This window comes from Macaca nemestrina, chromosome 4 (assembly GCF_043159975.1).
Source record: "Macaca nemestrina isolate mMacNem1 chromosome 4, mMacNem.hap1, whole genome shotgun sequence".
NCBI classification, from domain to species: domain Eukaryota; kingdom Metazoa; phylum Chordata; class Mammalia; order Primates; family Cercopithecidae; genus Macaca; species Macaca nemestrina.
In genome coordinates this window covers 108,951,204-108,978,538 of record NC_092128.1, presented here as the reverse complement: position 1 = coordinate 108,978,538, position 27,335 = coordinate 108,951,204, and the positions used below count along the sequence as shown (strand labels likewise).

Sequence of the window (27,335 nt, the reverse complement as noted above, 5' to 3'; positions counted from 1 at the left end):
TCTGATATGCTTTTTATTCTTTACATAGTCAGGCTGTGAATTTTCAAATCTTTTTGTTCTGCTTTCCTTTGAATTATAAATTGCATATTTAAGTCATTTCTTTTCTCTGGCATCTCACTATATGTAGTTGAAAGTAATCACACAGCAACCTGAATGCTTTGCTGCTTAGATATTTCTTCCATCAGATATCCTAGTGCATCACTGTATTAGTCTCTCACACTGCTATAAAGACCTACCTAAGACTGGGTAATCTATAAAGAAATGAGGTTTAATTGGCTCATGGTTCCTCAGGCTGAATAGCAAGCATGGATGGAGCGGGGAGGCTCAGGAAATTTAAAATTATGGCAGAAGGTGAAGAGGAAGGAGGTAGATCTTACATGGCTGGAGCAGGAGGAAGAGAGTGAAGGGAGAAGTGCTTTATACTTTTAAACAGCCAGATCTCATGAGAATTCACTCACTATTATGAGAATGGCAAGAATGGCAAGGGGGAAGTCCACCCCCATGAACCAATCACCTCCTACCAGGTTCCTCCTCCAACACTTGGGATTACAATTTGACATGAGATTTGAGTCGGGACACAAATCCAAACCATATCATTCCTCCTCTGGCCCCTCCCAAATCTCATGTCCTTCTCACATTTTAAAATACAATAATTCCTTCTCAACAGTCCTCCAAGTCTTAACTCATTTCTGCATTAACTGAAAAGTCTACAGTTCGAAGTCTCAACTGAGACAAAGCAAGACCCTTCCACCTATGAGTCTGTAAAAATAGAAAACAAGTTAATTATTTCCAAGGTACAATAGAGATACAGGCATTGGGTAAATACATCCATTCCAAAAGGGATAAATTGACCAAAAAAAAAAAAGGGGCTACAGGCCCTATGCAAGTCTGAAATGCAGAAAGGCAGTCATTAAATCAGAAAGGTCCAAGATCATCTCCCTGACCCCATGCCTCATATTCAGGTGACACTGACACAAGGGGTGGGCTCCCAAGGCCTTGGGCAGCTCTGCCTCTGTGGCTCTGCAGGGCACAGCCCCTGAGACTGCTTTCATCGGCTGGTGTTAAGTGCCTGCAGCTTTTGCAGGTGCAGAGTACAAGCTGTCAGTAGATCTACCATTCTGGGGTCTGGAGGACAGTGGCTCTCTTCTCACAGCACTAGGCAGTGCCTCAGTGGGGCATCTGTATAAGGGGTCCAATCCCATATTTCTTCTTGGCACTGCCCTAGTAGAGGTTCCCCATGAGGGCTTTGCTGCTATAGCAAAATTCTGCCTGGACCAGGTGTTTCCATACATCCTCTGAAATCTAGGCAGAGGCTCCCATGCCTCAGCTCTTGCCCTCTGCATACCTACAGGCGTAACACTGTGTGGAAGTCATCAAGTCTTACAGCTTACATCCTCTGGAGCAGTGACCTGAGACTTATCTGGGTCCCTTTTAACCATGACTGGAGCTGGAGTGGCTGGGATGCAGGGAGCGGTGTCCCAAGGCTGCTCAGGGCAGTAGGGCCCTGGGCCAGCCCACGAAACCATTCTTTCCTTCTAGGCCTCAGGGCCTGTGATGGAAGGGGCTGCCAAGAAGGTCTCTGAAAAAAATTCCTTCAAGGCATTTTCCCCATTGTCTTGGCTCCTTTTTACTTATGCAAATTTCTGCAGCTAACTTGAATTCCTCTCCAGAAAATGGGTTTTTCTTTTCTACCACATTATACTCTACTTCCCTTTTAAACATAAGTTCTAGCTTCAGGTCATTTCTTTGCTAATGAATATAAGCATAGGTTGCTAGAAGCAGCCAGGTCAAATCTTGAACATTTTGCTGCTTAGAAATTTCTTCCACCATCTCTAGGGCAGAGGCACAATGCCTCCCATCTCTTTGCTAACAAATTACACAAATGACCTTTGCTCCCATTCCTAATAAGTTCCTCATCTCTATCTGAGACCTCCTCAGCCTGGACTTCATTGACTATATCACTATCAGAATTTTGGTTACAACAATTTAATGAATCTCTAGGAAGTTCCAACCTTTCCCTCATCTTTTTGTCTTTTTCTGAGTCCTCCAAATTCTTCCAACCTCTACCCATTACCCAGTTCCAAAGTTACTTCCATATTTGCAGGTATCTTTATAGCAATGCCCCAGTGCTTGGTGCCAATTTTTCGTATTATTTCATTCTCTCACTGCTATGAAGGACTACCTGAGACTGGGTAATTTATAAAGAAAAGAGGTTAAGTTGGTTCACAGTTCCACAGTCTTTATAGGAAGCATGGATGGGGAGGCCTCTGGAAACTTACAATCATGGTGGAGAGTGAAAAGGAAGGACACATATCTTACTTGTCTGGAGCAGGAGGAAGAGAGTGAAGGAGGAAGTGCTACACACTTTTAAACAGTCAGATTTCACGAGAAGTCGCTATTATCATGGGAATAGCAAAGGGGAAGTCCACTCCCATGATCCAGTCACCTCCCAACAGGTCCCTCCTCCAACACTGGGGATTATTGTTCAACATAAGATTTGGGTGTGGACAGAAATCCAAACCATATCAATCACCCTAAATTTCTACATTCCATAAAGACCACAGGGCATGGACACAATTCAGCTAAGGTCTTTGTTACTGTATAACAAGGATTCCCTTTTCTTCAGGTTCCAATGCCTTGTTCCTCTTTTTTTGTCTGAGACATCACCAGAATGGCCTTTACTGTTCATATTTTTACCATAATTCTGGTCACAACCACATAAGTAATCTCTAGGGAGATTCAGGTTTTTCCTACAGCTCTCCTCTTCTGAGCCCTCACGAGAATCACCCTTAATGCTCCGTTCACAGTCATAAAGGCTCTTTTTAGCCTGCTCCAAACTCTTCCAGCCTCTATCCATTACCCAATTCTAAAGCTTCATCTGCATTTTCAGGTATTTTTTATAGCAACAGTCCCACTTTCTGGTATAAATTTTCTGTCTTAGTCTGCTGCTACAATAGAATACCACTGACTGGGTAATTTATAAAGAAAAATTTATTTCTCACAGTCTGGAGGCTAAGAAGACCAAGGGCATGACATCAGCATCTGCTCAGACATTGGTGGAAGGACAGAAGGTGAAACCAAGTGCACAAAACAGAGAAGAAATCAGGCCAAACTCATCTTTCATACCAGGAGCCCACTCCCATGATAACTAGACCACTCACATGATAATGGCATTAATCCATTCATGAAGGTGAAGCCATCATGGCCTAATCACCTCGTAAAAATCCTACCTCTCAACACTGTTACAACAGCAATTAAATTTCAATGTGAGTTTTGGCAAGGACATTGAAACCATAGCATATACTCTTAGTTGTAGCTATAATTTTCTGCAGGGGTTCTTTAATATTGAAAACCATCTTATTGTGTAAATAATTTCCAAATTTTAAAGTGTTTCATCTTAGTATTAACTTTTAAGGAAGTTTTTAGGTTATTTGATAGATGATATCATGTGCAGGCCCATTTAAAACAATAGCAGGTAACTACTGAGGCATGCATTTGCTATGGATTTACTGAGTGTGCGCTGCATACCAGGAATTGATCTAGGTATTCCAGAAACTTCAGTGAACAAGACAGACAAAGGTCATTACCATTGTGGATCTTACTTCCAAAACAGGGAGGCAGACAATAAATAGAGTACAATTAATAAGTAGATTATACTGTCTACTAGAAAATAATGAGAGCTATAGAAGGAAAACCAAGTAAGGCAAGAATAAGCAGAGCAAAGGGAATGGTTTTTAGAGGCCTGGAGGCAGCAATTTTCAAGTTTTGCCTTTTGAAGCAAAGCGCGGTCAAAGACCAAGACTATAGCTGGGAGAAGGAGTGAGGGCCAAAAAAACATTTTCTTAAGAAGGCAGAAATATCTGTGTACTAAAGGGACTCATTTAGTCCAGAATGAAAATGTGGTGATTCATCAGACAAAGGGGAGAACAGCTGATCTGTGTCCTCGAGTAGGCAGGAGGAGATGGTATCTAAAACACAACTGAGAAATTGACTTGAGCTAGGAGCAGGACACTTTATTTAAGGTAAGAGAGAATAAATTCCCTATAGACAAATCTTTACCAAAAGGATTCTTCACTGACTCAAGGCATTGTACAAAGTAAATGAACAATTTAGAGAAAAATTTCTGTTTTGGTCAAGCTTGTGGTCTAGTGCACAAAAGTCTTCTTTCTTTTGAAGCAATTAAAGTAGTAGGAAAAAGATACAGAATCTCTTGATGATGTCACTATACTTCTATAATTATCATATATTTTGATATCCTAGTTTCATCACTTATCATCAGTGCATGAGTATTCTCTCACCCCAATTGGTATTCTTAGAAGAAATGATTTCTATACCTTTCCACAATCCCATTTTCAGCTAGATTTCCCAGGTTCAATGGGTATCTCCTGTTCATTTCTGCAAAAATCATCACCCTGTAAAGCTGCTCACATAGCATGCTAAATAGTCATGAAATTGTTAGGTGATTGGCTATGAGATTCTTAGTTTAATTTAGATATAGTTGTATTCATTATATGGCAAAAAACAAGGGAATGTGGCCACTGAGCTCTTAGTCAAGACTGCCACTCTCCTTGGTAATATTATTCTTATGGGAAACATGTGTTTTGATTATACAATCTTGATTTAAAGTTTTTAAAATATAAGTATAAACCACTATGATTGCCAATAAAATTTACTTCTGTGGGAGGGAGCAGATAGTGGAAACCTGTAGGTGTCAAAAGAATGTAATGGCCCTTGCTTTTCAAACTGTTCTGCATTTATCTATAGTCTTTCTATTTATTTCATTTCCAACACATCCAATAAATCTCTTTGCTCACTGGCAAATAAGTCTGCCTACTTCATGGGAATGCTAGGGTGTTGCTGTCCATGGTGCCATACATGAGGAAGAAAACTAAAACTTGTTACATTTGTTGAACTTGTTTATCTGTTAACCTCTTTATTCTTACTTATTTTATTTCATCAGTAAGAATATCTCTTCAGTTCTAGCCCATCTAAATGAAAAGCCTTAGTTCAAATGGAGCTAAAAATTGACCCAGTCAAATTGCAGATGTCACAGGCATTACTGTGCCATTTCCTGTGAAGCTTGTCCCCAGTTTAAGAATCACTCCTAGAGGAAGCTCTTCATGTTATTTCTCTGATGGTTTCCTTTTATCTGTTCTATTCTGTTACCCACTTTAATTGCATTTTACTCTACAATATTAATTAACCATGCCAACTAGGGAGGGTTTAGAGTCCCATTCCTCAGCAATTATTTAGAGACTAATTCTATATGTTTTCCACCTCCCTTGTGAATTAAGCTCATTATTTAGTTTGGATGTATCTGTCTAAATGATTCCCAGGTTAACTGTACCATTCTGGTAATGGGATGCAGAGAATGAGGCATGTCTGTCATCCAAGCCCAGGGAGACTATTGGAAATGGTTTTGAAATCTGCAGAAATGAGCTACAGTTGTTTTTTAGATTTGCATGAGTTTTATTGGTTCCCATTGACGGTGATTCTCTCTTATAAGTCACCTTGTAAGCCTCACCATGGATTTTGCCATTAGCATAGCAATCTAAAGGAAGGACATACATTAGAAGGAATGTCTTATGGTGACTGACTGAAACATGGAACCAGACATATTTTTAAGTGTCTTTTTAGCAATCTCATACTAGAGCTATACACACTTAAGTGTCCATTAAGTGACAGACACAGTGAAAAATTAAAGTTTCCCAATAACCATCACCTGGAGGATTTTTAAAAATACAGATTCCTGGGTCCTATTTCAGACTTATGAGTCAGGTCACATGTTTGACTTGTGTCTCTAAAGAGTCATTCTATGATGTTAACCACTCGGTTATAAGCCTGAGATTGCACACATATAATAAAGATAATGCCTTCTTTGATTGCATATCTGCTCAAATATGTTCCCAAACCTGATTAGTTATAAGAATCTTCCAAGGAGCTTTAACAATTTCCAAATTTCCAAGCCTTATTTGACTGACTTAGGCAAAAGCAGTGACAAAGTGTTTTTATATTGAAGACTTTCTACAAGTAGGGCTTTGACATTTGGAAAGCGTTTTGTATATTAGCTACTTGATTCTCATGGCAATCCATAATTATAATTGTTTTACATGAGAAAACTGAGTATATGTCATAAAAGTTTTCATTTTGGAAATGAACTTAATGATTCTTTTTTCCTTTAGTATTCATGCTTTCTTGTTTCCTCAGGCAGTAGTTTATCATATTGGGTTATTTTTCTCATATCCATTGTTAGTTAGTTCTTTTACATCTGCATAAATTATTCTTGTATACTCTGGGAGCCTCTATTACTGCAATATTCAAAGCTATAAAATAACTTTCTGAAAAACATAACTGTGTCTTTGATTCTTAAAACTACAAATGAAAAAACAAGGAAGCATTATAAATTCCCAAGTAGCTTGTTTTGGGAAGGTTTTTCATCATGCATCTTCCTCACGAAGATATTCATTTGCAATATGACATGTAGCAGAACGTAGGTCAATCAAGCATTTGTGAAACACCTATCCTTTGCATAATTTATCATTTACAAAGTGTTAGTGGAATGATAATAGTGTTATCCAGCATTTCCGGAGTGCATGATATGTGCCAGGCACTCAGCAGATACTTTATATAACTTGACTCCCTCAACCTTCATGATAGCTCTAGGTGGTGGGTATTGTTATCATCCTTATTTAATAGATGAGGAAATTGGAGGCCTAGAGAGATTAAGTAACTTGCCTCAAGTTGTATGGTTAGAAGTGGCAGAGCTCAGATTTTAAGGGCAGGAAGTGTGATCTCAGAGCCCGAAGACTTAACCACTATGTGATATGAATCACATCTAATAAACTCCGTGGAATTGTGGGCCTTTGAGAAAAACTAGTGAACAATTGATATCTTTATTTACAGATGAGTACTATATCCTGAGAGCATGGAGAATGGTGCATTTAGTTACCTTATCCTCATTTATCAACAGTTGCTTCTTGTTGGGCAGCTTTATCCTTCATCATCCTTTACACTCTGGGGCATAGAGGTGGGAGAGCAGGGATCAAGCTGGTGGGCTCTTGAGGTGGATCATAGGGCTAAAATAACTCAGCCTACCTGGATTCCAATTCAGGCTTGCCACCTATTAGATGTGTGACTTTGGGCAAGTCCTCAGCCTCTGTGCCTCTGTTTTCTCATAACAATATGCCAACCGTATGCAATTATTGTGAGGAGTATGAGCTAACAGAGTTGTGAAACTTAGAACAACGCCTGGATTAAAGTGGCCACTCAGTAGGTGTTAGACTTTGTGATTGTTTTGCCAGATCAAAAACTTTCACTGCTGCATCATGGACTGAATTGTGTTCTCCTCAGAGTCATTAGCTGAATTCCTAATCCCCACTACCTCAGATTGTCACTGTTTTGCCATTAAGGAGGTGATTAAGGTTGAGTGAGGTCATATACCTGAGCCCTAATCCAGCAGGACTGGTGTCCTCATAAGAAGAGGGAGAGGCAACAGGGACACATGTACACAGACAAAAAGTCACACAAGGACACAGCAAGAAGGTGGTCATCTGCGAGCCAAGGAGAGAGGCCATGGGGGGGGAAATTGCACCTGCCAACACCTTGATCTTAGACTTTCAGCCTACAGAACTGTGAGAAAGCCACCTGGTCTGTGGTTGTGTGTTGTGGCAGCCCAAGCAAACTAATACAGACATCATAAATGGCAGTTTCAGAAATGTTCTGGCTGTTGATTAGGCCTGGAATAATGATAGCCAAGGCCCTTCCTTCTCTACCATCAGTGCATCTCTGTGCCTTGACACAGCAGTTGTTTTTCTAGTCCTAGTACTTGCTGTCTGATTTGGTCACGACAGAATGTTATAGATAGAGCTAGCATCTATACCCACAGCAGGGGACACTGAACAGCAAGTCACAGGAGGACTTGCTGCTGGAAGTGGAGCTCCTTTAAAGTCTCCCTTGATTTTTGGGTCAGCTCTCCATGCCCCTCCCCTACCAATATATTCAATACTGTGCTCTAGCTATTAAGGTGAAGGCTGAAAAGATTTTAAATCATGCCCGTGATGCACCTTGTAAGTCAAGTCTCCTCACACACACACACAGTGAGAAAAACAACTGAGTGGTTTTTCAAGGGTCACAAATTCAAGGCAATAAAGCAGATCTTCCAGCAATATCCAGTCTGCATGCTGTGATGATTTAATGGCGGTTTAACACAATATGGGTTAGCTTTTCCAGAAGATCTGAATGGAGATCTGCATACATTCAAAAAAGTTGACTGGCTTAAGGGAAATAAATTGAGAGATTGTACATGTGATTATGATGATGTCACTATACTTCCATAATTATGATATATTTTGATATAGAATAATTTGATATTGTTTTGTTGAAGCTAGAAAGTATGTGATAATCAGTTTTCAGATCGTAGATATTCTTGGAATTGGTGACAGGGATAGTCGGAAATTGGGCCACGAATCTTGGATAAAATTGTAGAAACCGAGATGTTCTCTTTGACATTTCTCTTCCTTCCATGCACTCCCTGCCTCATCATCCCAGGAATATGACTGCAAATATCCAGTCTTATTTCATCTCTATCTTGTAGCTTCTGCATTAATATCTGTGAAAATAAGAAATAAAAAAAGAGAAACTGTTTTATGAAGTCAGTGCTGGCTTCTTAATGACAGACAGCTCCAATAGTGCAAAGAGCTCAAAGCAAGGAAACAGAAATGTAAATTTCAGAGACCCTGGTGCTTTTACTGATGAAAAACTCTCATCTTCCCATTTAACAGCACCTGAACTTTTCATAGGGAGCGCTCTATTTCTTAACAAACCAGGAATGCCTGTAGTGCTCAGTGGCCTAATGTCTTTGATTGTAAGTGGATTCAGATATTATGTTATTAGTCATCTGTTAATCAAGGTGCTGATTATGGGCTCATTAAATCTCATCTCCTTGATAATCTAATTTTCCTCTAAGCTTCAAAAATGATCAGCAAATTTATTATCATTGCTTTCAAGATTGAGTTAACCTGTCTGAACTCTGAGAAATTGAGCCAGTTTTAATTTTGATATGTTACTTCAGCCATTTTCAAGAGAAAAATGTCATCAAAGGCCAAAAATAATAATGCAACTCTGGGAATGTCTATAGGCTTATGATCACAGATGAGATGACAGGACTCACCTTTGTAAAATTACAACTTTATGAAGTTATGTCTCCTAAGATCCACCTTTCATGCAGATGTTAGTACTGCTGGCTTTCCACCTGAGCCCTTTTTAAAATGTCAGCTCACAATTTCTGGGTTGGAGAGGCAACTTAATGAAACATTTTTCTATACTGTGTGTGATATTTTCTTCCTCTTGTCTTTCTTTTTCTTTTTATAACAAAAGTTACTTATAAAGATAAGTCAGTGCTACACTGACCATATATTAACAAGCCAATTCAACAGGCTATTGCCTGTTTAATAGGTATTGAACTCCTATCATTTGAGGTATTTTCCAGACCTGCTTAACCTTACTAATAAAATCCACAGGGTTTGGTTTTTCTTGTGCAGTTGGGGCTACCGTGATGCACACCCCCACCCCGGGGTGTCATGCACATGGTAGTATGTGGGAATGGTGCCCCTAAATTGTGCAGTGGTTGCTGCTGCTCTAAGTTTAGTTCCTTAGGAATCACTAATTCATTCTATGAATTTTGTCCACAACCAAATTAAATTAATGCCTCAAGTATGGTTTCTTTCTTCTGGGCAGAAATAACTAGGTTAAAGGTAAACTAACAAAATTATACCTTTTTCAAGACTCTTGAAGTCTTGGAATATGTATTTACTAATATTAGTATATTGCAGGGCTTCAAAATTTAGTGTATGTAAACAAACAAACAAACAAACAAACAAAAAGCTTGACTCCGTAATTTCCCATACTCATTGCATCTTCATGCAGTTGGATCTTCTCCAAAGAGGAGTATTACTAGGCAATTCAGACAACTTAATCATAATAGACCCCCCTGCCCTCCTGTTGCCATGATCCCTGTGACCAGGACATAGAACAATCATTTCCTGATATCTTGTAGAAAACGATATAAAGAAACAAGAAGGGGAAAAACAGGCATATAATCTCAAGAGTGTAGAAAACTTTGTTTTCTGCACACACATGTGCAATACATAATTCACAGCTGAATTACTAAAATGATACTTTACAAAGGAATTTGGAATGAACTTCAAATTCAGTGAAATCTGAGCAATGTTATAAGAATTTGTTTACTTTCAAACATCTGCTATTCCTGCAGAATAATGATCTTAAGGAAATTTTGTTATGCGATAAGTTTTGTATAGAAGAAACTACTTTATGGCATATTGTAGGTGGAGGAGTTTTCTCCAGAGCTTTTTACCTTTTTGATTAAAGTAGAACTTGACATGAAATTAAGTGTGGCTATTACTGTGGTTCATGAAACCCAAATACTCATGGGGAAAATTAAGAATTTTAATAACTGGAAAAGAAGAAAGTCGTTTAAATCAGCCTTTAGTTTATCTGCTTAAATTGAACTCATTTATTAAGCAATTATCACACAATTTTGAACTTTGTTCCACTCTTATATAAAAAGTCTCTTCTGGATTTCTTATTTCATTAAAAAAAAAAGTCTGCAGTGCTTCCCTTTGACAAGATGAATCCAGTATATGGATTGGAACCTGAATTATTTCACTTGATTTCTACTGAAGGAAAAGGCAATTAGTTCATTGTGGGGTTAATTTGACATAACTTTATTCCTTGAACATTTGAGAAAAGAATGCCCTTCACTGCTACTTTTTTGCTATTTCTGGATATTCTGAGCAATCCTAGTGACTCATAACCATCCCTTTTCATGGCTGGCTCTGTATAACTGAGGGAACACATCCTTCTGGGTGAGAAGTGAGCCTTGCTTAACTTGGTGTCCCTCACACATTTCCATGGAAGGACTACGACTGGTACAGCAGAATCCTAAAGCAGACAGCTGAAAGCAGCAGAAATCTGTGACGTTCTGTGTTTCATCCCCATGCTGGTTTTTTATTCGACTTCATAAGAGGTGGCTTAGTGGTTGTAAAATAATGGTTTCTCTTCCATTTCTTTCCCTTCACCTCAATAAACTGATATTCCAGAGAGATCTTTTAGCTTTGTTTTGTGGATGTATGTGCCCTAGACAAACCACTAAATGCCCCCAGATTCTACAATTATATAGTTTGAGAAATGTGGCCTTAATGGATTCAAGCCCTCCTAATTGTACCTTTTAGGGGTTTTAGGCTTTAGATTGGTTTGGGTCTATATTTGTCTAGGTAAATTTCAGATATTATTCTCTCTTAAATTATCTGAAATATGATGGGACAAATGATTCTGGAGCTTGCTTCTCTTTCAGTTCCATTCTATCTCTTTCCATTGCTTGACCACCACTTGGGCTTCCATTTGTGAACCATTCAGTTTGTCCTTAATCTTTCCAATTTGATTTTTCTGAAATGTTTCCGTAAATGCCATTAGTCCTTTTCTGTTCACTAACTTGATTGGGCTTTTTATTGTTGTGGTTAGATTTCAGCTTCTCTCCACATTTTGGCATTTCCTCTGTTGATGGTGAATCATTTTATCGGAAGTTTGGGCTAGGTTTATGCCATGGTAGCAATATCTCAGTGGCTTTCAACAACGGAGGTAGGTTTCTCACTCATGAAAATGCAGGTGGTGGCTGTGCTCTGTGGTCCCTTCACTCTGGGATCCAGATTGAAGAAACAAATTCTGTATGGGGAGAGGAAAGAAATGGCAGGAGCATGTGATGGCTCTTTTAGCTTCAGCTTGAAAGTAGGACATGTAACTTCCACTCATGTTTCATTGGCTAAGTCAAATCCTACAGCCAAGCCTGATGTTGCTGAGGCAGGAAGTATGGTCTTTCTCCAATGACAGATCTGGTAGGGATGTGCAGCATAGATTGACAATAATAAAATCTACCAAAATTATTGTATGACATTATACCAAAGCCATATTTTTTCCACTTTTTATATACTCCAAATGTGACACAATGCCCTCACATAATGGATATTTAGAAAGCGAAAGACCCACTTCTTTTGTTCCAATATACTTTTCTTGGTGGTTTTGAGGACTTCACCCTGACTTCTCTGGGTCCTCTTCATTGTCTACTTTTACTCAAGTGTTTATCATGAGCATTTTCTCTTTATTCTCCTCTTCCTCTCTCTGGAAATAGTTTTCTACTACACTTTGCTGTTTGGAACCCCACCATGATTTGCTTTATTTTCTCTAGCTGATGGAATTTGCCATCACACAAACTTCTGAGTGTTTCAACAAGAGAATAGAAAGCTTGAGTTTTGATTTTAAACCATGTTGAGACACTAGAAAGGGAGTCAATTGTTTAGTACTTTGATTTCTGCCTTGCCATTCTGAATAGAACCTTTGTGTTTGAAGTTCATACGTACCAGCAAACGGACTCATCCTAAGCTTTTGTCTGGTAGTAACTGGGTTTATAGAGCTACAAAAATAACCTGAGCTTGACTCAGATACAGAATACCTCACCTCAGTGTTGCATAGATTTCAAAGAAATAATGTCACTATACCTGCACAATGCAAGTGTTATATGGAAAATATCCTAATTCAGAATCCCTTTTGCCATCAAGCATAGTCTTAATTATTTCTTTTCAGTTTCTTTGTATTAATCATTATCTTTAAATGTGATGGGCATTTGTTTTTGTACTCCGACACTTTGAATAGTGGTTGCAATGCTAAATGTAATCTGCCTTGCAGTGCAATTGGTTTTTTTTTTTTTTTTGCTTATATATTTTAGCTCCCCCACTAGATTATAATGAGGAAAGAGGGTCCCCCCACCACCACTCTTTTGGGCAAATACTAACAGTGTTTGTTAAATCAAACATAACTATTGAAATTATTGAGCTTAAGGTGGAGTCCTGTATGCTAGCCCTCTGCAATTTTGTTAAATGACTCTGCAATTAAAATGCATGCATGTTTTAAACAGATTTTCAGTTGTAAAGTCATAGAAGCTACTGTTGGTGCTCAGACATATGCCCCTAGTACCTACTTTTTCTGAGCCCACCAGACTGACTTGCCAGCATTGGCAACCCTTTGCCTGAGGGCTTCTCTGGTTTCTGGAGCCCTCTCTGCCCCTATTTAGATATATTGGGGAATTAGTGTCCCCTAGGAGCATCTAGAAACATAGCTGACCGGAGATATTGGATAAATGCCTCAGCTTCCTTGCCTTTCCGTTAGGGTATCTATAGGGTGTTTCATTGACACTGTCTTCCAGAGTTCCCCAGAGGAACTGAGGTCCAGTTGCCCACAGTGGTAACTTGCTTGATAATGCTCCCTGTATCCACTGTCTTCCCTTCTTTTCCTCGCTTCTCTACTCTCCTATTGGCATTTCTTTGATTAACTCCAAATTAAACTATTTGCAGTCTCATCCTAGTTTCAGAGAGTCTCGGAGTTTCTAAAAAGGTATCCAAACCAAACCAGGCATTCATGTGTCAACATTTACAATTTAACAGTTTCTCTATTTCAGTGCAGTCCAATAAAAACATGATGCAAACTACATAGTTTAGAATTTTCTAGTGGCTACATCCTTAAAGTGAAAAGAAAGAGGTGAAATTTTAATAATGTACTTTAACTCAGTATACCCAAAATATTATCATTTTAACATGTAATCTGTATAAAATTAATGAGGTTTTTTTTTTTTTGGTACTCAGTCTCTAAAATCTGTTGTATAAAATATACTTACACTGTAAATGTAAAATACCATTACAGTGTGTCTCAATTGCAAGTACTCACAGCCATATGTGGCTTGTGGCTACCATATTAGATAATGGTGATCACTTCCCTGCTATTATAACCCATGTATCAAAATCTAGAAATTTAATAGCTCTTGAATTAGAGGCTATGTAATGAATTGTATTGTCTATTAGCAAAATCTTGCCTTCTCCTTTTGCTCTTTGAAGTGGAATGAAATTTCTATAAATATCTAGACTGATGGACATTATTGCCTTGTTTAGTCTGTGTCCACATATTTATGTTTTTTTCAAGAATGAGATTCTGGCAATAGTAAATTTGAGACTTAACACTTCTTAGATGTTTTCATGCAAAATATAGACTAGATGTTTAGCATCTGTGCTTGTGTTTTTTAGGCAGAGGGTACCAGACTTCAGCGAGAACTCCGAGGATATTTAGCAGCAATCAAAGGTAATGTGTATGAGTTGTTTACTGCATGTTACTAAGCACAGGTTGTTCTTGGAATTCGTGAGTGACAGGATTGAGTGTTAATTACAAAGCCATTTGGCTTCCTGGCAAGATGGGTGCTTGAACACAGGTGTTCCATTCCACCCACCCCCAAATTCCCATTGAAATGATAATCAGAATATATAAGGAAAAAATATGTGTGCCCTTATGCTGGAAACTAGAAATAAATGCCACCTACATGCCAGAGATTTCCAGGAAAATTTCTTAGAGTGAGCTTGAGACCTTGTTTAAGAAAAGCTGCAGTTGGCTTACCTCCTGAGGGAGACCACATCCCAAGAGTGGAGCACTCACAGACTCGCACCTAAGCCCTCTCACTGGAAGGGGCAAGACATGGTGGCAGAGGCAGGTGGAAGATGATCAGCAAACACGGCCCTGGACTGGCTGTGACTTGTGTGGACTAGCAGCACTTGCAGCCCTACCAACATGCAATGCACGGGCAGAGAGACGCCCCGGCATGAGTTTCTGGGACTCAGCCATGTAAGGCAAGGAAATGAAGCCACTGCAGGAGGGGGAAGAGAGCAACAGGGAGGTGGGCTCAGCCTGTGCCTGCTATCCATCATCACGCTGCCTGCCCTGAGTCACAGCCAAGTGTGCCCATGGATATGATGTATCACAAGGCAGATTTTGTGGGGAAAGAATGGATCATCTGACAAGGAGTATTGGAAAACTGGCCAAACACTTAGAAAACAGTGAAATTCTCAACCTCACACTTTACTCCCTCCTTCCTAATTCCAGATATAGTAAAGATGTAAATATGTTGTACTGGACTCTATTAACTTCAGTAGGGATGGCACCAGGTTCAAAAGGCCGAAAAAGGGGACCAGAGTCAGCAAACAAGACACAGGATTTTATTAGTGGGAAACTTACATACAGAGTGGGCCCAGTCATGGCAGGGCTGGGCAGGAGTATCGCACCCCCAAGTGGTGGCAGGCTGGGCAGGAGAACTGCATCCATTTGCAAAAAGCAATGCAGTTTCTGTAACATTTTCGCTTAGCACCCTCTACCTAACAACCTCCACCTGGCAACCTTCGTTTAACCCAAAACACATGGCCTCAATCCCCTGTATGGCTTACCTTCCATGGGACAGGCTCAGGGCTCAGATGTTCCTTGTAGACAAGGAATGAATCTCTGGGTTGGCCACTCCCAGATTCCTTAGCTCAGAACTCTGAGCACATATTCAGGTGCATCTACCATACAGGGTGATTCTCAGGGTACGCTTAAGTTATCACTGTCAGGTGTGTCTGCCATGCATCACTATGCAAAGAAATGTGCTAAAGTACTAGAATAAAATACAGTAAATTTAGTCTCCAGGCTGTAGAGGTCTTTATAAGGGTTACTCACAAGGCAGAAACCCATAAATCTCTCCACAGAGAGGGAGAAATTTGACCTCATAAGTATGTAGAGCTTAATATGTTTTTTAAAAACACCATTTTGGCAACATAGTTAATGAAAGTAAATCAAGATACAAAGAGCTCAGTGAGTAGACTAAATGAAGGTCAATTGGTTAAATTAAAATTGGGCAGAAAACTCTAAGGAAAAATTAGCCAAAGAAGAACTATAGATGGGTGATAAACACGAAAAAGCCTTATCCTCATGAATAATCAAAGAATATTAAGTAGCATCGAAAAGAAGATTTTATCATTTTTCCTCCAAATGTTCAAAGACATTACAAATAAAATACTGCTGTATTTAGTACTGGTAAAGCTCTGGGAAGTGGACTCCATTCATGTATTGCCAGGAGGATAGCTTTTCTGGAGACCATTTAGTAAAAACTTTTATTCATTGATTTATTTATTTGGTATGCTTTTTGACATACCAGTTTCATTCTAAGAATTTATTCTCACAGTTTTAATGTGGATGTGTAAAACTGAATACAAACATGTTATTAAAATAATGAAATAATAAAAATATAATAATAAAATGGCCAAAATAATAAAAAATAGCAAAACTGATTTTTAAACTAAAATATATTTATGAATTTTATAGTCCAGGCATAGCATTTTAATTCTCATGACAGCTCTATAAGGCAGGTAGTTTTATTATCTTCATTTTATAGATAAGAAAAGTGAGTTCCTGCCAGGCACAGTGGCTCACACCACCTTTAATCTGAGCATTTTGGGAGGCCAAGGCGAGTGGCTCACTTTAGGCCAGGAGTTCAAGACCAGCCTGGGCAACATGGCAAAACACCATCTCTACTGAAAATACAAAAATTAGTCAGGTGTGGTGGCGCATGCCTGTAGTCCCAGCTACTCAGGAGGCTGAGGCAGGAGAATTGCTTGAACCAGGGTGAAGGTTGCAGTGAGTGGAGATCATGCCACTGCACTCCAGCCTGGGTGACAGAGTGAGACCCTGTCTCAAAAAAAAAAAAAAAAAAAAAAAAAAAAAAAAAAAAAGAAAGAAAAAGAAAAGAAAAAAGAAAAAGTGATTTTTTAAACAGAGTTTAAATAGCTCATCCAAAGTTGCATGCCAAGGAAACAACAGGGCCAGATTGCATATTTCGTTCTGTTTCTCCAGAGCCCTGGTTTTATCTATTGTTTTACTGCCTTTGAACTACATGACCAATGGTAAGGCATCAGTTTCACAAGTCAGAGTTCATCTATACAATGGGATAATGGCAACCTACTACTATTACTTTTTCATGAGCACTTACTATGTGCTAGAGTCTGTGCTGAGCATTTTAGGCACATTACCTGTTTCTAACTTCCCAACATAGCCATATTATCAATGTCATTAACTTGATTTTATATTTGCAAAGAAGTAAGTCTCAGAGAATTTAACTTCCACAGTTTGATGGAGCTCATCATTAATTACTCCCAAATCAACCTTAAGTATTTGTAACAGTTCAGTCAGAAAACAGAAGCCACTCTAGGTATTTCTTTTATTATTGATTTAGGATTTGAACACAGAAGTCATATATTATTTCTAGCGCAGGACTTTCTCTGGGTAGTTGATTTTTTGGAAATGTGGATAAGTTTGTTGAATGAAAGAGTGAGTTCTCTTTCCCAAGTCTATTCAATTTGGTCTGTGCTGCTTATAAAGCGTGCTGCTTTATAAAGACTGGCATAATTATTTTCCTTAATGTGATCTAGAAGAATTACCTGAGGGTGAGGCTTGATCTCCGGAGAAAAGCTGGGTAAAGCATCAAATAAGCCTTTTTGGCAGACTGCGCCTGCACTCCAGGGCTAGTGGCCATGGCTCCGTATGAAGGAGAAAGGAATTCTATCAGCTTTTCCCCACCTTGGGTTTGCTGATTGACTGTGTTAACAAATGATGCTCCAAAAAAGAGATCTCTGTTTAAATTACTTTTTCCACAGCTGATTGGAATGAATTTTTAAACAGGCTACTACTGAGTTTCTCAGAGCCCTTAATATGCTAAAGTCAACTCCAGAAGTCCTGTGGGACAGGCAGGAATTCTGAGTTTTTTTGACTGCAGGACCCTCCTCTCTTCTCAAAGCCTTATGAAGAATGAGTAGTGTTCCTGAGAACACATTTTGGGTTTTGGGACCAAACTTGAAAACAAGGTATATGCCTGTGTTAGTCCGTTCTCACACTGCTAATAAAGTCATGCCCCCAGACTGGGTAATTTATAAAGAAAAAGAGGTTTAATGGACTCACAGTTCCACATGGCTGGAGAGACCTCACAATCATGGCGGAAGGCGAAGGAGGGGCAAAGGCATGTCTTGCGTGGCAGCAGGCAAGAGAGAGTATGTACAGGGGAACTCCCTTTTATCAAACCATCAGATCTCATGAGACTTACTATCATGAGAACAGCACCAGAGAAACCCACCCACATAATCAGTTACCTCCCACCAGGTCCCTCCCACAACACATGGAGATTATTAGAATTCAAGATGGGATTTGGGTAAGCACACAGAGCCAAACCATATCAATGCCTTAAGTAGATCATAATTTACATTTTCAAAGGTTTTCATGGGCAATTTTTCTTGTTTTCACAAGGACAACTCTGGCTAACTAACCCTGCTGTAATGCAGGTAGCATCAGGGCAGCATAGGAGAAAGTGATATCTAGCCCTGGAGAGTCATGGGTCCTGTGGCAATTGTGGGAAAATCATTAAGTCTCTTAGTTGCTTTGGGTTCCTTATCTATTAAGTGCTTCATTTCTCTCAGAAGCCCCCAAAGACCCCAAAACTGGGATTCTGTGAAGTTGGGTTAAATGGATTCTAATCATTTTATTATGACTGATTTCTGGATGGCTTCTCCTCTGTGGGTCTTTATGATTTCTGCTGATGCTTAGGCTTCGTGAGGCAGATCTTATGCTTGCATTCATTTTAGCAGCAAACACGTCTGGAGCACCATTTGTGCACCTGACACTGTTCTAGGACAGGGAGATGCAGAGATGAACAAGACATACTGCCTGCATGCAAGGAGCGCACAGCAGAGTGGGGAGACAGTTAAATAAAAAAGGCCAGATGGGCATAGTAATATGTATTTTAATAGATAACGTGCATTGAGTGCCATCATAACAGAGGACAGACTCCCACCTTAGGAGAGGCAAGAGACTGGGGCAGGAATGGTTCTTCCAAGGAACTTACATTTGAATGAACCCAAGAAGTGGGGTCATAGGTGGCCATCAAATGGTTAGGTTTTCTAGAGAAAGATAGATTTCAGAGGGACATTGCAGGTGGAAGAAGCAACCGGACCAGGAAGCAGAAGGAAGCATGGGTTCTTGAGGGAACAAACAGAGCAGTTAGATGCAAGCAGAAAATTGAGCTGGACGAAACACGGAAAGGCGGGCAGCATTTATATAAAGAAGTGCTTCATGTATCATATCATACGGGAATTTTATTCTATCAATAGACAGGAGAGTCATTGTTAGAGTTATTGTCGGCAAGGGAAAAAGTTCCATGATCAGATTAGCATTTTAGAAAAATAGTTATTGTGATTGTGTGGAATTCAGGCTACAGGAAGTGCAACTGCATGGAGATTTAGTAGAAGTCTAGTTCAATACTTCAATAATACTATTAGCTAACACTTACTGAGCACTTATGTGCTAGGCACTGAGATAAGCATTTGACATGCCTCAGTTTATGTAATTTTCTCTATAACCTTGTGGCAGGTATATTTATTGGTATTTTACACTTTGGAAAACTGGGGTTATAGGTGATTAATAATTTGCCTAAAATCACACAAATCACATGTAATGGAACCAATTTTTTAACAAAGGCTGATTAATTGCAAATAATAGTTTTAATTATTTTGTTATGTTGCCTCCAAAAATATTTTGTATTATGATGGCTGACAGTAACTTGTGCCAGCTACTTTGCTAATCCTGTTACGTGGATTATGTTATCTAATCTAAATCATAGGTGATGAGTACCTAATCCAGGGAAGGGCAGTGGGCAGGGAAGGAAGGGGCTGGGTTTGAGAATCAGGTGGAATTGGTGACTGAGCTTTGGGAGGATGAATCTGGGATGACTTCCAGTTTTCAAACTGGAGCAACTGGGTGGCATTCATGAGAACTAAGAAAAGGAGATGAAGCAGGTTTAGACAGGAAAATTTAAAGTTTGTTTTTGACATGTGAAGTTTGAGGTATTAATAAGACATCCAAGTGGAGATGTCCAGTAGGAATTTAGAATTGGGAGTCACTGGCATGCACGTGCAGCGGGGGCCAGACACATGGATGATGAACATGCCAGATCTTTCTCTAAATGGAGCACAGTGCAGGTGGTGTCATTAATAGTTTTTTGTTTGTGTGTCTTATGTGTAGGCATAACTATGGGGTAGGGTTGACTATTCTTGAGTTACTTCACCAACTGCCTATTTTGTTCCAACTCTTGGTTCCATCCTTGTTCTCCTTGAGAATCTAAGAAAAAGATGCCCACTCTTGCTTTCCTTTGAGGCAGCTGCTGTCTTTTTACACAATTCTCTTCTAAACAATGGGACAAAGCTGCTAGATACTTGCAGTATTTTAGACGTTCTTTTAATGGTTTATCCTTGCTGCTGGTTATTTATTTTAACTGATGTTATTTTTAACTAAAACACATACTCTCAGGCTATTTTTAAGCAAGGAGTATGTATAAAGTAGTGCAATCTATGCAACAAGTCTTAAAGGATGAAAATAGAAGCTCATAAATTTGGCTGCGAATGGGAATAGACAACATTTTATGAAATGTCTTGGAGAAGGTCCAAAATTTTGAGGAGAGTGAAGTGATTCCCATCCAATAGTAAAATAATAATAATTCTTCTATATATGATGCTGGGCATTTGTCTTACAGTTTTAGAAATCACTAATCTTTTAAGAAAATTTGGATATTGTATATTATTCAACCCCAGAGGTAGCATTTAGCACCTATTCTGCTTTGATGTTGCCAAACTACTCTGAAGGGAATGTGTATTTTAGCTTTTATTTGCCCATCACACTCTGTCAGCAGAGTAATCCCTAAATCCCTAAAAGCTCTGCCAGTCTGGAGCTAGGCTTGCAGCCTCTCACCTGTGTATCCATTAAAGTGCATCCTATGGAGGAAATGTTCTCAAAACAATTTCCATGTCAAAATGGCTTCTGTCCAAATGATCCATCGCCACTTATCCACCCTGTAATTAGTAGTTACTTTTGGCTGTTAATAGATATATTTACTGCAACATCGTGCTTTTAGTCTTGATGATTAAAGTCTTATATAATTTTATTTTAAGGTTATATTCATGATTTTATTTTTCATCACAAAGATTATTTGGCCTACAGTGCCAAATTTCTTTTTCTTCTCTTAAGACATTGTTAAAAAACCTATCTACACAGCTATGTATAGTTTCCGTCAGACTTAAGACAAAGATTTAAAGAAAATGCCAGAAGTCTTTTGGCATCTGGATTATAGAAGGGGGTCCACTAGTGACTAACACTTGATATGAATTTGAGGGATATATTTCTTGATCGAGATTTGCTTGTACTTGGGTGAGGGTGAATTTGGACACTTGGGATAATGTAGCTTCTGCCTCAGTGTTGACCATATCACGAGAGAACGCATCCCCCTTGCTTGGATTCAGAGTGCTAGGGGTCGGATTCAGGTTTTGTCTCTTGTTTGCTGTCCCTTCACCTGCACGACTGTGTTTCATCAGAGTCCCCAGAGTCTTGAGTCATACTGTTTTTTTCCTACCCCAGACTCTGCCAGGGCTTCATCTGATGGTGGTCAAGTCACTTCAGCTCATGTGGGCAGGATACCTCACTGTCAAGGGCTTCCTGGAATGTGCCCAGTGATGCTCTGAGGGAAGGGAGATGTTCTGTGTCTAAAGAGAACACAAGTGCGCTATGAAACTCCAAGTCACATGTGGATTTTTATACATACTTCTCAAGGATATACTTCTGTCATTTCAGACATCTTTTAGTTTGTTCTTTTCTCTCAGTTGAACCCAGAATTAGCTACCTCCAATCCAGCAAGGGTGTCGAGTTTTCAGTTTAACAAATGATTTTCATCTTAGGATTCACTGACCTTAAGTTTACAGGATGTGGTTTTTATTTCTCATGACAGTGCTCTGATTTTCCTCTCCTCTCCCTGTTTCCAGCCCCCTTTTATCCCCGCTAGTCCTCGCTAGGTGGGACCTGGCCACATTGATGTCTTGGCCTCAGCTTCCTGAGTAGCTGGGATTACAGGTGTGTGCCACCATGCCTGGCTAATCTTTTTTGTATTTTTATTTCACTATTTTGGCCAGGCTGATCTCGAACTCCTGACCTCAGGCAATTCACCTGCCTCGACCTCCCAAAGTGTTGAGATTACAGGCGTTAGCAACCGTGCCTGGCCCATCTTCACTTTTCACTCTTTAAGTTTGGAATCATCAGGCAGCAGAACTGCACGGTGCCTTCTTAGCACACTGTCTCGCCTCATGATTAAAACTGTGAAGTGGGAAGAGCAAGTCAGGGGACAGGTGGACTGAGCAAGGCTCGTATCTACCTTTCCACTGTCAGGGAGAGTCTTCTGCCAGAGGCGTGTCTCCAAGTCCCCAGCTCTTCCTGGCACCTTGTTTTGCTCTCAGCCATGAACTGTCTTCGTGACTTTTCAGTACATACATTAACCTTTGTGCAGGGGGTCCTTGGGAGAGACTAAAAAGGACTGGGTGATACTTTATGTCACCATGTTGTGCTCAGAAGCATGTATCTTTAATGTTGTTCTTTAATGTTGCAAACCATAGTTTTGCAACATATCAAATGTATCCCTAATGAAAATTGAGACCCAAAGGCTTAGGAACCCTAAAATTTCTAAGAGTTTTGATTTAAAACTGCAGTCATAGTTTTAAATAATACAGCAGGTCTTCAAACAGCATCGTTTCATTCAACATCATTTTGTTATAATAACGATGAGAAAAAAAAAAAATCTTGGCCAGGGCCACTGTCTGTGTGGAATTTGTACACCGGGTTTTCTCTCAGTACTTTGACTTCCTCCCACGTCCCAAAGATATACAGGTGAAGTTTACTGGCGTGTCAGTGAGTGTGGGTGAGTGAGTGCATGCTGCAGTAATATGCATCTTGTCCAGGGCTGGTTCCCATCTTGTACTCTGAGCCTCTAGGAGAGGATCTGGTCACCCATGACCCTAAACTGGAGTAAGCAAGTAAATAATTATCCTACTTGTTTTTATTAATCTTTCTTAAATGTATGTACTGCTCTCATTTATTTCAATGTTCAATATTAGAAGTGTGTTGACCTTTAGTTAGAAGTTTTGTGATGTGTCTGTGAAAAATATGTCCCGGGAACTTAACTCTTATTTATATGAATTAGCCTTGGGTAAAATGGGTTTCATTATTCTTCATATCAATTAAAGTCACACTTTGCAAGAACCTATAGATGACATTAAGTAAGGACTTACTATACTGAAAAATGACAAACATTTTTTTCTTTGCTCTTTGTAAAAATTTTAGGTCACTTAAAACTTAACCATTTAACCACTTTAACCATGTTTACCATTTTAGGCCACTTAACCACTTTTGACTGTTATGCCCTATAATCCTATTAATTTTTACTTCTAGTCCCTTCTAAAAATGCTTTATGCCTTGTATTTAAATTCATTTAGGACTAATTTTAGTTTGAGAACTCTGCAGTTGTATGGACCAGTGTTCTTAGCATCCGACACCACTTGGCAAGTGATAGCACACATAATAGGACACATTATGATTATTGTGGTTTTCAGAGTAGGATATTTGTTGATTTTTCCCGAGACCCCATATCTATCAGTATCAAGTGAATAATAGAAAATGCACAATGTGATAAGTCTTAGAAACCCTCAAAGAAAGATACGACAGCAGATACAAGCAGCAGCTGTGCCTTTATAATTTTTCCTTAAATGTTTAGCAAGTAGTCAATATTTTTCTCTCACTTAAAAAAGTGGAGGAAGGGAGAAGAGAATCCTCACCCATTTCTGTGTAACAGGAGTTGTTTCTCTCCGACACTAGGCATGCAAGAGGCCTCCATGAAGCTAACGGAGTCACTACATGAAGTCTATGAGCCGGATTGGTATGGGCGGGAAGATGTGAAAATGGTTGGCGAGGTAAGAACTGGGGTGGCTTCCATGAGGCTCCCACGAGCCTTGCTCAGTCCACCTGTCCCCTGACTTGCTCTTCACACTTCACAGTCTTAATCATGAGGTGAGACAGTGTGCTAAGAAGGCACCGTGCAGTTCTGCTGCCTGATGATTCCAAACTTACAGTGAAAAGTGAAGATGGACCGGGCACGGTGGCTCACGCCTGTAATCCCAACACTTTGAGAGGCCGAGGCGGGTGAATTGCCTGAGGTCAGGAATTTGAGATCAGCCTGGCCAAAATAGTGAAATAAAAATACAGAAAGATTAACCAGGCGTGGTGACACATGCCTGTAATCCCAGCTACTCAGGAAGCTGAGGCAGAATTGCTTGACCCCAGGAGGCAGAGGTTGCAGTGAGCCAAGATCGCACCACTGCACTCCAGCCTGGGCAACAGAGCAAGACTCCATCTCGAAGAAAATAAAAGTGAAGATGATCATAAAACCACTTGGGTAGAGAGCAGTATTTTAAGATTCCTTTTTGCAAAATGACAATATCATTTTTCTGTCCTCTCTACAAGCCTTAGCAGCCCATTTCTAGCAGACATGGATCACAGTGTGAATTGTGTCCCAACTTCACCCCCTCATCTCAATCCCGCTATTGACTATCCTTCCCCAAATGCAGGGACAGGAGTTCAGAAGAGGGTCCATTTCACTTTAACACCAGCTAGTCCATTCACAGATATTCACTTCATGAAGACAAGCACAAAGTCAGAATGTTAAAAGGAATTTGATTTCAGGATGGCTTTGGCCCTAGACATGTCTTAACACCTGAAATCAGGTTTCTGGCTGGGGGCTGTCTGGCTGACGGGAAGTGAGTAAGTGGGTTTCACTTTGTCGAAAGCAGAATGGACCAGAGACTGAGTATCGCTGTGTGATGTTGGACTAGTTCTTTAATCTTCTTAGGCTTTAGTTTCCTCATCTACAAAATGAGAAAAACAATTGTACCCACTAATAGGACACTTATTGCCTTTGTGTGGATGTCCTCTACCTACTCAGTGTTTGGTACATGTTATGATTACTGATGTGAGACAACTGCCAGTCACAGATTGTCTCACATCCAAGTTCTTTGTTAAAACAAAGAGCAGTTGTTTGTCATGTCCGCTACTCCAGGTGAGTTATTGCAGCTCACTTAGGTACAGACAACCTAAGTTCGATGTGGCAGCCAGAGCTCAGGGGAAGGTCTGTTAGGTGATGCACTGAATGTCTGTGTGGCTTTGGAAAACAGGTGTTAACAGCAGAGTCCTAGGCTGCTCCATGACAATTCTGACATCCTGACATTAAGCTTCATAATCTTCTTATAACTGAGATACTAACAGAGACTTATTTATGAAGAAAGCGCTTGTTGGTTCTTTTACATCTTTCAAAAACTTTCAGGATGTAGGTTTGGCCAAACCAGACCGCACACATTACTTTCAGATGCAATTATTAAGTAATTGCATCTTCTCATTTTTCTTCAATTAAAACACAGTATTTCAACATCATGTTGCTGACTGAACACTTTGTAAATTTCTAATTAGTGGTATAACTGAAAATTCATCGCGAAAGAAAAGAATTTTTAAGGGAATAATAGAAATTTGTGTTAATAACTTTTCAAAATACTGCATTACATTCTATGCATGGCAAAGGCCACTGTTGGCATTTCTTTTTTAGGAAATGGCTGTTATCCTACCTTGGTTCTTGCAGCTGCCAGGATTTTTGGAATCCTCAGTTGCAGATGCAAACATAGGCTCTTGTAATGATGAAGAAACTGAATACTGTGTGTTCAGAGGGTCTACTCAAGTCAGCAGTTGAGCCTTTTTAAACAGTGGATTTGAATGTTTTGGTTTGCATAAAATTCTTGAATTGAGATTTGTAAAAATTAGGACTACTTTTCAAAGTGTGAAAAAGAAACAAAAGCAAATTTTAAAAGTGTGTGTGTGTTAACAAGATGAAAACTTATGTCTCACATAGAGGAATTTAAACGTCGGCAGTCCAGGCATTGCATATCGGCCCCACAAGTATGAGGGGCCCATGTTTGCCATTTTTAGTCTGGCTTCAGGGGCAAGGTACTCTTTGAGCACTGGCCATCAGCTCTTGTTTCTGCATGCCAGTTAGCAAGGAGGATGAAGTCTGGAAGACAGCCCACTCCTTCCTTCTTTTTCAGGACACTTCCTGAAAGTATATCCCATTGTCTAGAACACAGCCACATGACCGCACGTGGTTGCAAAGGAGTCTGGGAAGTAGAGTCTTTATCCTAGGTGGCCAAGTGCCCAGCTAAAATGGGAGGTTCAGTTAGTAGGAAGGAAGAAAGGATAGAGATTGGGTGACAAAGAGCAGACTCTGTCAAGAGACCCAGAATGTGCTAGTGAGAGAAAATTGAAGATGACATTCTTGAGTACCTGCTATTTGCCTGAAATTCTGTGAAGCACTTTACATTGCTAACTCATTTAACTGGGGAAATTGAAATTCAGGGAGGTCTAGGTCCCCGAAGTCACACAGCTGGGATTAAAAAGTCCCCTGGTGAGGCAGCCCGGTGTGATAGTCATATCATGACTTTCATATCATGGCTTTGAGTTCAAGGAGACAAATCTGAGTTGAAACCTGTGTCTGTCATTTATCAACTGCATAACCTTGGCCAAGTTATATGACATCTCTGGGCTTCCGTGTCCTCTTCTGTACTGTGGAAACAAAGTCTTTTCTCATAAAACAATTGTGAGAATGCCTTAACATAGTGGCAGTGGGAATACTAGTGTAATAATACTAATACCTAATATTCATTGTGTGTTTAACATAATTGATACTGCATAAATGGTAAGACCTTTCCCAATATGACTGTAACTTTTCTGTTTTCCCTGTGGAGGATTCAGAAATGATTTGTTGTTTATTTCAGTGTGGATTGTGTTCTAATTTCATGGAGTGCTTCAGAAGCAAATTGTCTTAGTGGAATTATTCTCTTAGCCCCAAAGTCCATCTATAGGGTTATGGGGATCTTTTGAAGTTTCTGCATTCTTTGGTAATTTAGAATCAGCAATACAATTTTAATGAGCTAGCCTGTTTTGCTAGCTAGAACCAGTGGCCAAATTGCTTTAAAATTTTATTGCATTATTAAATGATTCTCATTTTTCCCTAGCATCTCATATCTGGAAAAGTATTACTTGTCTAATTTTATAGTTTCAGATACGTTTTAGGAGTTTGGTGAAAGGGATCCAATTAAAATAACTCAGCAGTGGTCTCTTTATTTCTTTTAGAAATGTGATGTGCTGTGGGAAGACTTCCATCAAAAACTTGTGGATGGGTCCTTGCTAACACTGGATACCTACCTGGGGCAATTTCCTGACATAAAGGTATTTTACTCTGTATCTATAAAGAAAAGAGTTGAATGGGGTCATGTAGTTATTGAAACATGGGCAAGAAAAAAATTATTAAAGGTCCTCAAACTGACATCAAAGATACTTGGTAACTTTTCATTTATTTAAGCATGGGATTTTTATATTGTTCCTATCAGTTTGAAAAGAAATGTCATTACAGAAATCACATTTTGCCTTTAGTGAACTGCTTCAGCTTTTATTATTCTACAGAA

General features: G+C 39.5%; 1 protein-coding gene across 3 annotated transcripts in view; it reads left to right on the top strand.

Annotated features, from left to right (window-relative positions):
* Positions 1 to 27,335, top strand: part of LOC105497766 (amphiphysin) — a 255,206-nt gene that overhangs the window by 116,607 nt on the left and 111,264 nt on the right. For all 3 annotated transcript variants that reach the window (XM_011769103.2, XM_011769102.2, XM_071095057.1), the window contains exons 3-5: positions 14,145 to 14,199; positions 23,650 to 23,744; positions 27,004 to 27,099. In XM_011769103.2, coding sequence (XP_011767405.2) covers positions 14,145 to 14,199; positions 23,650 to 23,744; positions 27,004 to 27,099 — 246 coding nt within the window. The remainder of the gene's footprint in view (positions 1 to 14,144; positions 14,200 to 23,649; positions 23,745 to 27,003; positions 27,100 to 27,335) is intronic.